This window comes from Argopecten irradians, chromosome 1 (assembly GCF_041381155.1).
Source record: "Argopecten irradians isolate NY chromosome 1, Ai_NY, whole genome shotgun sequence".
NCBI lineage: Eukaryota > Metazoa > Mollusca > Bivalvia > Pectinida > Pectinidae > Argopecten > Argopecten irradians.
Window position 1 is genome coordinate 23,454,583 of NC_091134.1, and position 14,957 is coordinate 23,469,539.

The 14,957-nt window shown below is 33.2% G+C and overlaps 1 protein-coding gene across 1 annotated transcript; it reads left to right on the forward strand.

The window, feature by feature from the left end:
- The first annotated feature begins 10,070 nt into the window (after positions 1-10,070).
- On the forward strand, positions 10,071-11,961 carry LOC138310076 (uncharacterized). The gene is made up of 2 exons (XM_069251221.1): positions 10,071-10,249; positions 11,342-11,961. Exons 1-2 carry the CDS (start codon positions 10,198-10,200, stop codon positions 11,665-11,667), a joined length of 378 nt encoding a protein of 125 aa, XP_069107322.1. The 5' UTR covers positions 10,071-10,197; the 3' UTR covers positions 11,668-11,961.
- Positions 11,962-14,957: the final 2,996 nt, after the last annotated feature.

A 14,957-nucleotide genomic window follows, 5' to 3' on the forward strand; every position in this document is an offset into this window, starting at 1 on the left:
ACTGAAAGCCATAGAGGATTCAGCATCACGGTCATTACGATTCTTGACCATATGAAAGGGTATGCAATGACGACATATAAAAAAATGTTTCATGTAAACATTTTCAGTGTCTAAGCGTATTTATTTTGAGTTATCAACGTTTAGAGCACTATCGGTTTGCCAGTTGGTACGTTGGTAAAGGAAAATTCACGATTAGTTCCAACTTCCGTGGAATATGAGGTCGTGATTTTGTGACGTTACAGTCGTCGTGAGGTGGGAATAATCGCACTCAGCGCACGCCGTTTTAGGATCTCGAAAACTCCGTATTTGCACATATATCCACATTCCCTCCAGCCATTTCTTTTAGTAAAATGTGTCAGGTACGAAAAGTGCCAAAATATGTTAACTGCTGAAATATATCTCCATTACACATTGCTTTTTCAAAATATATAAAAAATAAAATAAAAATAACTTCTGTTTTTTTTTTGTAAATATCACGTCCCGAAATATCAATATCCGTCATATACCAGTATTTAAAAGTACTGAAGTATGGGAAAGTGTGAAGTTCACAAATATCAACACTGCAAACCTTACTTACTTTGACAACTGGTCTTCATTCACTTACGTTCAGTAAACAACGACTTTTCGCTTCTAAAGAATATAAATCATAACTTATTTCTATTTTGCTATAAACGAGAGTTGAATCCCTTCTATAATTGTGTTTAAGTCCATGATGATTAAAATACAGTTTCCTCAATTCTTGTTAAAAAACCACTAATGTGTTTACTGTAATCAGCAAGTCTACCATATCGAGTAACCTTTATCTTTTAACCAAAATGATTTATCTTATTTTAAATCTGATTCATTTAAAATCATAGCTTTATGTGATAGAACTATATGGTTATTTTTTGATAATAATAATAATTATAAATTAATGAATGATAGAGATATCTTATTTTCTTTTTTTTGCTAGTGAAAAGCAACCAAAATGACTGGATAACGGTGCATCGTGATGAATACATATCCACATCCAGAGTATACTTTAATTGGAAGTTCTTTATGTACTACTTAAATAATGATTTCCAAAATAGATGCAGCAAATTATAACCCAAACTCAAAACCATGTATTATAGATATAAATGAGAACGTGTTAAATTAGTGCAGGTAGAATAGAATCATGTTTATCTAACAATTAGTAGGTCCATATTTTTGAAAACAGTGCCAGTTCATATGACGTGAAACCGGAAGCTGCCGAAGTTGTTTTGAATTCCAGAATAGTTTCCGATACGCTAGGACATTCCACTTGGATATTTTTCCTTTTACGTCTATTCATCGATTTTTTAGGGGCGAAAATATGGCAAAACATTATAATTACGTATAGAAACGGTCCTCGGAAATAACGAAAATCATTTAGCATTTGTAAAAAAATACAATAGTTTTGTATATTGTTCTATCGTCAGAAATTACGGACAAAAACAACAGAATTGAGACTACATTCACCATAATATTACAAAAAAAAAAACCATATTTTTACGGATGGTATATTTTAAGCTCAAATATCTCAAAAAGTAGTGTGAAATCTGCATGTAAAAAGCAAGAAAATAAGACCCGTTAGAAAAAAATGACATGGTTTTCCTAAAGGTATGGAGCTACCTTAAATGCTCTATGCTTCATCAATAATGCCTGTTTCACCAATTCAGGTATGATTTTATAATATAACACATTATTTAAAACAATCAAAGATCAAACAATTGATGAAAAAAGTGGGAAGTTGATGGAAAAATGTTATTTATTAAAAAATAATTTCGTTTTCATTAACATTTATTTACTCTAAGATTTGTAATTAATTGTACTTATAAGTCTATCATCAACAAAAGGGACTTCAATGTGGCACAAATATATTTTAATACATATCAACAAATCACATATCACGACTTCGAAGATGAGTTGTCTTTCTTTCACCAAGTAACAATGTAGATATTATAACGTAAAGTAAGAGGGCAAGAGAGACAACCCCGATAAACATTGTCGTGTTTACAAAAGAGTCTGAAATAAACAGTAGTAGCTTAAAAATACAAAATATCAATATAAAAATAGCTTGAAAATACAATTAAATTGATTATTATTTTTCATTTAGTATATTAAAACCTATTTTTCCATTCAAAGATGAAACAAATACATATTTTTTAAATTATCAAATACACTCAAAAAGATACCGTTGTGGGTTCTCCAAACTATAACCGATATCATGTTTCATTTTTATTATTAGATGACAAAACCAACTTTTTCAAGCTTCAAGCTCGTAGCTGCGTCTTCATCGAAATTTTAAAAAATATAAAAAAATACTGGATATAAGAAATTCTTTAAAGTTTCTCAAAATCTTCAACCTTCAGTTTTTAATTCCAAAAATAAAGAAAAAATACATTACTGACATTTGTATGTCTTTAACAAATCGAAATAAGAAATTAAAGCTAAATAACAGTGAACACATACAAAAATACATAAAAGATATCACTTTGTTAATCAACAGCAGTGAACACCACTGAATGAACGACTATAGACTATGGGAAATACAGTTTAATTTTCAATACTTCAACAAAATATCCAAAAGCAAATCATAGTCTTGATATCGTTGTCAAACAATGCTGTAGATAGGTGTTTATTATTCGATTGCTTCCTGACTACTTGTTAATATCAAACTGGTCAACGTCAAGCTGGACGAAGGATTTGGTTTGTTTTGGTTCATTAAATCAACGTCTTATTAGGAGACAGGAGGAGGCAGGGTCATTTAGGACGGCCTCCTATGTGTGCAATGTGTTGCGGTATGTGAAAGTCTGAAGTGCTGAATTGATCTTGGTCATAAGAATCTAAGTCAAGCTTTACAATAAATAATGTGATATTAATCTTTTTATCATATAAGGAAGACCCTGACATCCTTTGTTCAGTTTTTTTTCTAATACAGAGGTTATTCTGGATGAAATAGAAATATAAGGAGTTATTTTTGCAACAAATAAGGAATACTTAAACGAAAACATTCACTGATGATACAGTTTTGTTACTTCCACAATCCTAACCCTACGAATATCACAACAACCTATCACTGGGACATATCCAATGGATCTATTGATCACATATAGACACTATATAGCAACGTGCAAATGCTTTTTCATCTAAGACCGTGTCAGTGATTCTATGGGTTAGTTATGAAGACTAAAACTGCAGTGCGACCGAGATCAAATGGTGGTATAACATAAATGACATGGCCATATATTTTTAAAGCTGACATAACAAATGGAAGTTTTGAGATACAAACAATAGAAAATAGATATCAGTTTCAAAAATGGTCTATGAAACATTTTGTAAGATTGGCTGCGTGTGTTCATTAACGTGTTTTAAAGATGTACATTGAACATACTAATGTATAAGATCAATTAATAGCGTTCTAATTTTAATTACAGAAATAAACAATTTTTCCCAATAACTTTGGTAATCAAAATCAAATCAACAAAAACAATCACAGAATTAAGTATTTATGATAATAAATTCCCTAAAAGTGTAAACAAAGTCCACACAAACAATAGTAATACTATTATGTAAAAATTTACAGATAATATAAAGGGTGGGAGGGATGGGTTCGCAAAGAACCATCCGCCATGCTGGCATTGCAACTTTATCTCGTCACTGCAACTAAATATCTCCTTACAAAGAGAGCTATACAAAGGGAAGTTACCCTTGTCGTACAAACATGTAGGTATGCGATATATATGACCATCATACAAAACTTACATGTCTCAGTCCGCGAGCGCGTGGGAATCCAGGTAGCGAAAAAAACAATAAACTGTTTGCCAACACCATGGATACAACAGGGTATGTCTCAGTATCGTGTAATCCGATACTTTAGACTGTCCTACTTATAATTTGACTTAAAAGATGAGTTGCCCACGTATTAGTAATCCCTAAGGTGTAGGTAGCGATTTAAGTTCTCCTAAATCAACGTAGCATGCAAGTCGGCTCTCTGTGTGCCTGGCTCCGTTTCTGAAATATTGCTCTATTGTTAACTCTTAACCTTATTATAAACTGTATGTTCGTATACACATTCAGTTAGGAAAAAAGGAAAACTACCTCTTCTTAAGGGTTCCATTTAAATAAAACTAGGATTCAATTAAGAAAAAAATAAACTACGATAGGACACATTAAATTATATTTCATTCTCATTGTGGATACTAAGTTTTCAGTGAAGTTGTAAATTGCATCTCAATAGACACCGTTTGGCAGATTTATTTGGCATTGTCGCTTAGTCTACCAGAATGTCTAGTTCTCTTATTCCTTTATACATACTTAACACATTTGTCTTGTTCAATAGATCAAGTAGTTCAATCATGATTAAACATTTATTTTGGTTGGCTAATCATATCGTCAACACCATATCTGTTGATTCATTCATAACAGAAAAGGTATGCATGCACATTGATGTAAATGCTCAGATACAGAAATAGGCAGTATTGCATGTTGAGTTAAAATAAAAAGCCGCAGTTGAGCAAGGATAAAGTAGTGCTAAGGAAAGGTACAGAATATTTCGAATCATGGTTTTACACAAAATAATACACATTTTATTTCTGCCGACATTCCTTTTGCTACCTGACTTTACAGCCATTAATCAACGCCACTGACCATATAAGGTTGTCACCTCCCAAGGCATATCACACTAAACATGACCTGGATTTGACCTAGATATTTCATAATGGGTGTCAGCAGTGCGTTTACTCTCCAAATTAAATCATGATTTCAATTTGCAATAAAGATTTTTTAACTCATCTGACCATTCAACAAAGTTTTCGCAAAATCAAAATACCGCTGTTTACATTTCGCAGTTTCCTATACCAGTGTATTGTCTGAGGTTCGGGGTTCATTGATTCCAGCAAGTTTTTGAAGTATGTTTCTTAGGTACGTAAATGAATTTCTGAATATTTCATCGGATTCGTGGATTTCAGTGAAAACGCCAATAGAGGCCTAGCGAAAATAAACTACCCAGGAACTTTAACCTAATACAGTATTCAAACTAATTATATAACTCTAAAGAAGCAAATTTAAATTGTAACGCTTGAACACAAAAATAAAAAAGCTGTACATTATGTTAAACACACACACACACACGAAATAGTTCAGAAAAAGTTGAATATTAACAATCACCAGCAAATAAGTCATACACAAGGTCACCATGTAACAAAATCACATAATCACAACATGTCAAGTTCAATCAAATAAAGACACACATTCCAACAAGTTTACGATGTAAGTTTTCTATCAAAATCTTTTCATAGTAAAGATTGTGTTTAAAATCACGTAACATTTACATACTTTTTAGAAAAGGTACATTATTAGAATTTTTGTTTATTGGATGGTCAGTGTTAGAGACGATAATAATCTCTCGGTCATCAAACGGTCACATTTTGATCTCAGTCGTATGTTGACCCTTAACTTGACCTCACAGAATGATGACCCCCAAAAGTCTCCATCATTATACATCTCAATAGCGCTCCATCTTAGCAACAGAACACCGAATAAATACAAATATCGCAACAACAAAACCATTAAAAGTAAGTTTATGTATAATCATGATGTCCTTAGGTGTTAATCATCTTCATCAGGGAAACAGGTCATAGTTCAAGGTCAGATGGTTCACAACGTCAGTGGGTAATGATGCGATTCAGTCTCTCAAACGCATGAATATTCAGAATATTGGACATCGTTTGAAAATTAATGTGTATCTATGACAATTTGAATAATAATTTTAATATACAATTTTATACATGTATCTTTATACGGTAACTGCGTAATTTAAAATAAGGCCTGGCAGTTTTGAGAAAATCAAAATTTAATCACAAATATTTGAATTATTAGAGACCATTTTCTTACAGAAGTAATAATGGATCTGATAACAATTTTAGCAGATTTGTTATTAAGGAATTACGTAGAAATAAGTGATTACAAAAACAAGCACTGTGAGGCCCGACAGTCGTTCCGTTCAAACCGTATTTAGCAACAGCTTTGTATTTTTTTCAATACAATGTCAATCGTTCTAAAGTAAATTAGTACAGTATGACTTACATAGTTTAAAATATTCTTGTCCATATTTAGTTCACATTTACAGTCATATTTTCAAATAGTTAAAGATGTTCCACTGTCGACAGAGCATAAACGATACTCATCATTTGAACAACAATTGGTGTTTGATTGTGTATTTAACTAACATTTTGACTAATACAAGCAATAATATAAAATAATTCATTTACTTATATTTACACTTGCTAGGCTTGGTCACTATACGCTAATACTAGCCGATTTTGTTTACCATAACTGCATGGTAACATTGAACTTTGAACTTGCGTAAGGAAATGTTCTGTGCAACGTAAAAGGACTACTTTTTTAAAAAAGAAACACATGGCTTTGTTTACATTTTGACGCATCATTACGTGTATATTGTTGTTTTTCATAGAATTTTGGAAAAATGTAAACAATATATACATGTTTTATATTTATATATGATTCAAACAATTTTTAAATTAACAATATTGTATAAAGAAACGGAAAAAATATCCCGACCGGGGCGACGTGCTTTCATTTTTGTTAAAAAATGATGGGTGTCAAATGTAAACATTACCTCTGTGCCTATGTTCGTCCTACGATCGAGCCTTTGGGGTGGACTGGTGTGAGACCCTCTGATAGAGGTCAGTTATAAACATATCCTCTTGTCTTTGTTCTTTGAGTATTTAATTATGTGTATTATAAAACATGCACCGCTAATAATCCACGTGTTGACAGTTCCGCGTCACCACAAATACATTGTATCCATCGAACACAAGTGAATTTGTTTCATCTATCGATGGCGATATGGATCTAAGCGTAGATTATATAATCACATGGCTCCGAAGGACGTAATATCGTCAAGTCAGACGTCATCTCAAACACATTGAGCTACTTGAAAATCGGTGTTTTGCCAACTTCGGCAAACTAAAGTGTGTAAGCGTGCGTCAGCTTCGCCTCGCTGCACAATAACGGTCACCGAGTCCACACATGTGGCCGTGTACAAATTCTTTATGTTATTACGCTATATATTAACTTTTAGCAAAATTGAATATATATTTAAAGTTCTGATCTGATTAAATAAAATTATCTCTGAAATTTACTTTGTTTGTCATTTTTATTTTACACTAAAATATTGAAATTTTTTGTCGTCGCGGATGAACAATTCTACCTCACGTGAAGCGTCATCATTCGCTGTTCAATTGAGTAAGCTCCTCCCACTTTTGACCGACTTTTATTGAATAATTACGTCACTTTCAAATGACGATTTTATTGCATAAAATATAAATAAAAAGTCGTGTGAGTGTAAATATAGGGATTGGATTTCGTTTTTATGTTAACCATGCTTGTATGGAGCAATTCCTCTAAGAATATATTCAATATGGGGCGCTAACGCGCCCCATATAATATATTCTTAGAGGAATTGCTCCATACAAGCATGGTTAACATAAAAACGAAATCCAATCCCTATTTGGTGCATGCGCAATCACTACTTCATTTCATATAGGGCATAGTGCACGGTGATCGGGTGGTGTAGTGGTAAAGCCGCTCGCCTTTCACCTAGCCGGCCGGAGTTCGACCCCCGGCACGGACGTGAAAAGGTCACGGGTCACCTGCCCTATCACGTGGGTTTTCTCCGGGCACTCCGGTTTCCTCCCACACTATGACCACTCGCGCGCTTACATTCTGATCATCGACTTTGATTCATGTAAGTTGTATAACTTGTTTCTCAATCGATGTAAAATAAATAAAGTTGATATAGTGCCACGGAATTTGTTCGGGACGCAATTTTATCTTGAAGTAAAATTAGAAGCTCAAACTTTTCAACGATGTTGTTAAAAAGCAACTTTTGTAACAGAAGAAAATACTAGTTCGTCTGCTCCAGTCTTTGATAGAGAAAAACATTATTTGTCAGCGGTTGAACATATTTAATTAGCGGACAATTCTCTTAATTTTTAGCGAGTCTATGAAGATCATACATCAAGGCTCATTTCTATATGTCGCCGTGCGAGTGTTTACTTGAAAACTGACGCAAGAACGAATTAATTTTCGTTATATCAATAAAATACGAACTATGAATGTTTGTAATTAATATCTCGACAAACGAAACATTAGTACCCTAACAAAAGGACTTTTACGATTTTATCACTTTGTAAACAGCGAATATCTAAACTCACCGGTTTGTATGCGCTGTGTCGTCTACACTTATATGCTATAATACATAATATTATTGCAAATATGTAAATAGATCATTGAACAAACCTATTTTAGATTGATTTCCTGTGTCACTGAATCAAACAGTATTTGATGATATTTGTGTCGTCAATGTGACACAGAATGTTCCATATATGTTAGTAACATGTCCGTACAAGGTGTATTTAATTTTTCGTCATCTATGACGTGACTATATTAGATAAAACACCACGTTTGTTTTCGAGAAGCGAAGAAATATTACTCATACCTGTTATATTATAGCATAAATAACTGACCTCTACTTTAATGTCGCTGTTCATCATCGCACGAATCCTGGAAACGTTGTACACCTGCCTCACACTAATCAACATATAAATCATCTTAAAAGTTAATGGTACAACTACATACATAAACCCCGCCAGTGGCTAAGTAACGCAATGTTCATGAAATGCGAAGGATTATTTTAATCATTTTTTTTTCTCTTTTCTACTTACACCATTTTATGGGACACATTTTTTAAATATTTGAGATTCGATTGAAAATATCGGAATCAATCCACAACTCAAATTGCAAATTAAAAACATATTACAGAGAATTGACATCAGAATGCCTATGTATGTTTCGATAACAACAATGTTTCAAACCCACAAGTCGTTCACCGGTTAGTTGGTTCAAAAAAGTCCATAAAGCATTAAACTGTTACCAAATTACAATATACAGTCGTTATGAATACGATATAGTTGACAGATACACCGTTTGATGGTCTTATTGTATATACTTTTAAAGTTATATGTGCCGCAACTTGGTAAATATTTTGGCATGGTTTTTTCCATTGAAAACCATAAGGCTTGATGATTTAAGCTCTAAGATCATTCAAATGGCCTTACAACACAGTAGTTATGTACTGTAAAATTCTTGGTTTTTTATGCCTTATGTATGTTTAGATGAAACATACCTGCAAAATCACTTTACAATTACTAATAAAACTTTGAAAATATGAAATGAAATTGAAGACGACATTTCGGCTTCATAGTCTGACTGTGTACTCATTTCATTTCACTATAAATGATGAAAAAATGATTTATCATCTCTTATTTGTACTTGTAAAAATTAAGACTTATGCATTGAAAGTTCTGCAATTCCCAAAATGTTGGTAAATTTTGGTGATGAATTACATATCAAAAGCTCATCTTGATTCCTGAGAATGAAAAATACGGCACATATAATTTTAAGATATATTTTACAAATTACAACAACGCTACGTGCCTTGACAACCACATGCACATGGAGTTCTAACTTTAAACATAACTATTGCTTGCTAATAGGCCGCATTTAAGGATACATGAATGATGCATCCAGCCTATTCGGGTCAATGGCTGTCCAGTTTGGTACGGCCAAACTGTCATATACCTCGGTGTCAGCTTCAAGTAGACCAGCCTTTGATGTCGGCGATGATTTACGAGGTGTGACGAGATGTCGTTATGGGATAGGGTTAAACATTAAGTATAAAATATCGAATACATCAAAGCTAAATTATATAAAACAATAAATAATCAATCGTAAACATAAACAAATAAACAAGAATGAACTATAATTTATCATAGTCACCATTCATTAGTGAAACAAACATTTCTATTATATCTTTGAATTAATCCACGGCTTGACATGCGCACTTAACTATAGTGCCTGATATTACTCTCTTTAACATAATAATATAAATGACCAAGAAGGGAATGAATCAAAGCTGTTGTCACTGTGGAATTTTGATACCGACAATGATGCCATGCTGTGGTACTTATGTTTGTCTCTACGGAAAGTAGACCATGCTTGACGGCTACCTGTCCAATTAACGGATGAGCTGATGAGGTGTGTTTAAGACAGAGTTTCACGCTAAACCACCAGCATACCTACCTGGACATTCGACCGCATCACGTCGCCGCCATGATTCGAAGTCTGTGTGTTCTCGCCCTTGTGGCACTCTCTTTGGTTGAAGGTAAGGTATATGGTTAGATGATATTAAGATTGATTTCAAAGGTACTCCCAATTACTTATGATAACACAATGAATTGAATCAATTTTATCGGTGTTTAGCCCTTCCGTTTTACATAAATTTTATAAAATTACCACTATCCCAATTATTTGATAAATAAAAAATCAATTTATTAAATATACATATAATAAAAATACCGTTGTAATTATTGTTCTCAATTTCAGAATGTTATAAAAAATGTTGGATTTACGGCAAAAAACTTTTTTTTTTACTTTAATCAAGCAGATCACCCATCAATCTTCGTGAATATGCTATCGGTGGTGATATTGATGCAAACTATGTTATTGTTAAAATGGGGATATACATAACACCTTGTTAACAAGAACATCAGAATGATGAGTTTTGCAATTGGTTTAGACTTTAGAGAATTAGTTTCAGTTGATTTTTGACTTGTACATAATGCTATATCCTCATTAGATTTTTATTGTTGTGTATTTACTCGTGTACTTGCATGGCAATTACTTAACTGTCTTAAACCATATTTCCCAAACAATTCATCACTATTTTTTTCGTCGTTATACTAACAGGATATTATTTTAGACAATTACTGTAAATCACAGTAAATAATTAGCTTGACGCCTGCTATTTCTACCATTACCTTGAGGACAGGGTCAGTGTTCCTTCTGTTACGAAAAGATGATACGCCCCGTAATTACCATAGCTGTTACCATGACATTCCATTAACTAATTACTTGATTATTTTTATGTGGGATACCTATTGTATTGTAAGATAAATGTTATCTACATATTTTATCAACCTAGCATTCTTAACATTGTTGCATCGCAAATGAACTTGATATAAAAATATCAGTACCATCTAATGAACCGTACCTTTTGCGTGACTTAAATTTGTTGAACGAGATGCCTTTGCATTTGAGGAAGAAGGCTTGCAGTGTGCTTGTTTTATATTATAAATATAATCATGCATATAATACATATAGTTTATTTAAATTTTGTGTAAAGTTGTTGACAGTTTTATCAGTAATTTGTTTTTAAAAATGTGGAACTTACTTACTTTCTTTTTTTTCTTTCAAGGACAAGATACCTCCAGACCAGCCCAACAAGGAGGGGCCGGAGGCCTTATGATACCAATGACAGGACCCACTGACCAGCCAACACCTGCCGGCCTGTCTTCGCTACTACCTCAGCCAAGACCGTATGACATTTTCGACTGGCTTTTCAACGACTACAACTACAATAACAACGACAATGGAGTGGTAATGACTCCCAACAAAATACCAAACAACGCCCTCCCGACCAATAACAACATGATGAACAACAATGCCATGATGAACAACAATGCCATGATGAACAATGACATGCTGCTAGCCATGATGATGGGATTTGATTTTGGATTTTGATTTCGTATACTTTTGTTGTGATTTGTGTGTTGTAATTTTCGTCACTATTATACTATTGAATGGTATCCAACGTTTTCAGTATCTTTGCGTACTCTAGTAAACATTCACAGTCGTGTTGGACCATTAAGTTTGATCACTACTGACTCATGTCTATGGTAGGCAAAGGTATCTTCTTTTTTGTGATGGGTCAGCCCCACTCAAGACAACAGAATCCAATTGTACATCTTTCGTTTGTATCTCATCCATGTGGTTTTGTTTTCTTCTTTTTTTTCCAATAAAACTTTTCATTTCTAACTTAACTAGTTTTGTTTTTATCTTCGGTTAATCCGATTTAAGACAAAAATCCATTACAGATCCTTTACCGCTGACGGATAGTATGTTTTCTCTATCAAAAACAATAGAAGACAAATAAGTATTTTTCTTCAGTAAATTTGTTTTACTTACTTAACATCATTATCCACAATGAAAAGATTGAGCACTATGCTCTATATGGAATGAAGTATCGATTGTGCATCCACCAAACGCAAAAGAAGTTATTTTATGTCATAGTTTGTGACATACGTTTATATAAGAAAACACCAATTCTAGTTCAAATTATAAGTATCATTCATGCTCTGTCGGCGGTGGAGCATCTTTAAGGGAACTTTTAAGTTCTGAGATACAGTAAACGTTGAATGAAATGTTGTTTCATCCCTTCCCTGTTACGGACTTTATCTAGAAATGTAAATATATCCACACACTATATATATATATATATATATATATATCAAGTGGTCTAAAGCTTATCAACACTACTTTAATTTCTTAAATACTATTTTGATAAAAAGTGCATCATCATCTGGGTACTAGGATGAGTTATCTATATTACAATTTACAGAAATTATAAAATTCCACAAAAATTAAAAGCAATCAAAAGAAAAAGAATGGTGGTCGTCTAACATGTATCCTTTTGGAAAACAAATTTCAACCAAAGTGTAAAAATATTGCCTGTTAGCATAAGCTTACAGTCTATAGGCTTGAAATCTTCTGAGAAGACTTCTCTCTTAGAAGAGCGCAAATCGAATTGAGCTGTGGATTTCCTTCTCAAATGGGGGTTTTGTGACAAGGACAGAGTGTGAATATATGAATAAAAATAAACAGAAAATTTGGCTCCGATATTTCCATAAATTGAACTTTTTTTACATTGTATAATTAATGGTTACTGAAACATCTGGCTGCGCCCTTTAAGGCCTTGCCTTCAGTCATTTTATTTTATATATATTATTGTGGTAAGGCAACGTAAAATAGAATTCATGCATACTTTTCAACTTAGTGTATTTTATATATATATATTATTTTTCTTTAACGACAATGGTATAAATCTGTGATAACTGTGACTATGACTGTAAATCTACTTGTTTTAACGGCAATTTTACTTTTATCTCTTCCCATACTGTATTTGAAGCGCTAATTCATGTACACCACTAAATACTGTAAAATATTTTCTGGCATTAGACCACTGAATTTCGCTAATTTTTATTGTCCCAAGTGCGTTTGCAGTACATTGTTGAGTTTATTGTTGTCTATTTAAGTAATAGTTTCTGTTTTTATTTTTAACGTAATACGATTTTTGTAACAGCCGATCAATGGATGGAATCCTGGAACAGTTACCTTTACTTTGACGGGAAATGGTGTCAAGTTCAGAGAGTACACAAAACATAGAATATTTCATATCCTGATATATAATTTAGGATTTACATTGAATTCATACGTTTATTTCATTGAAGATTAACCATTAGAGGTACAATAGGTCTAATCGGATGCGCATTCACACTACTTGTGAAAGTCAGTGTTTCGGTGTGTATATTCTTGGTCGATAACCTCTAATCTGCGTTTACGCTAGTGTAAATGGTTTCCCTTCTGGTTAGGTTATACAGCAAAGAGAAAAAAATATTGATATATCTCAAAAACAGGTTATATAATACGCGTTTGCAAAAGAAAAGAATTGAATTGATTCGGGAAAACGGTGTCCAGGTTTGATACGCTTAAGTTATGTGCTAAGCAGACACAGTATCGATAGTTTAATCACAGCTATTGTTGAATGAGTCCGGTTGTCATGCAATCAGTTTAAGTGAAATTTAGAAAAAAACAGCACTGAAAGGTTGGAAATGTTTATTTTTTTACCCGTGTGGACATTTTATACTCAGTCAGACGAGTTTAAATACTAAATCTACATGTACAGGAAAACATATGTATTAGCACGATATCAATTAGAGTTTAACATAACTATCGCTAAAATAAGCACATTTACATTATATATTGACAGCAGGATTACGAACCAAAGACCCAATATGTTCCAAAATCGTCATGTAAAGATGAAACAAAGCAGGCATAGATTTTAATGATTAGAAAGTCACCGACCGTCACGGTATTGATTGCATGAAAAATAAAAACAAAACAACATCAAAACCTCATCAACCAACACTATGATAAGCATTGTTTATCAGACAATGACAAATCACCTTGACGCATGTCAATTAATTAACGTTAACAAAATACAAACATGTTTGACAACAAATTAGAAAGGCTTGATATCGGGGGAAATGTCTAATTAGTCATGGTATGTGGATGCAACAACAACATGATGATCTACCAGTCATTGAACCGCCATTATATATCATTCGTTGCTCTTTTAAAAAGTTTACGACCTTTTAGTAGCTTCAGACAAGGCTATAGAGGAACACTATCGACAGTATCTAGTACCTAGTACCTGTTCAATTGGATTGATATTGGGCCATGATCCGGACTTGGATGACTAGTATTAACGTGTCAAAAGTATGCATTGTGATGCATAACCGAGAAGAAAGTGACAGAATGTCAAATATCAGTAACTATTTGAGCATTACAGGTCAGAGAGGGAGGCCAGTGGACAAATGTCAGATACTTTAACCACTTGCATTGGCTATCGAATTAAAAAAGGCGGAAGCTGGTGATAGAATGTCAGAATATTTTAAAGTGAATAGTCGGGCAAAGAAAACCAGTCTAAATGCGTTCATTGGCCTTCCAAAAGTTCTCACATATAAATACGACGGTCAAGTTCTGCTTAGTTTCCCAGTTTTGACCATTAAAGTAAAGAAAAGTTGAAGGCATTGAAAGCGAGGCTGCGTGTAAATGTAACCACGGACATAGTCAGCCGGGAGGACGTATTAGGATTCCTATACTTTAAATTAATTTCTTCGTACGCAGACAGATTTTGACGAGAGATTTTTATTTTTCCATTTCATAAGAAATTATACTGGATACATTCACAC

What these genes read in the sequence shown, in the direction of transcription:
- LOC138310076 (XM_069251221.1), top strand. Translation starts at nt 10,198, where the DNA reads ATGATTCGAAGTCTGTGTGTTCTCGCCCTTGTGGCACTCTCTTTGGTT. An exon ending in GGCACTCTCTTTGGTTGAAG is followed by an intron (nt 10,250 to 11,341) that starts GTAAGGTATATG and finishes TTTTCTTTCAAG; the next exon opens with GACAAGATACCTCCAGACCA.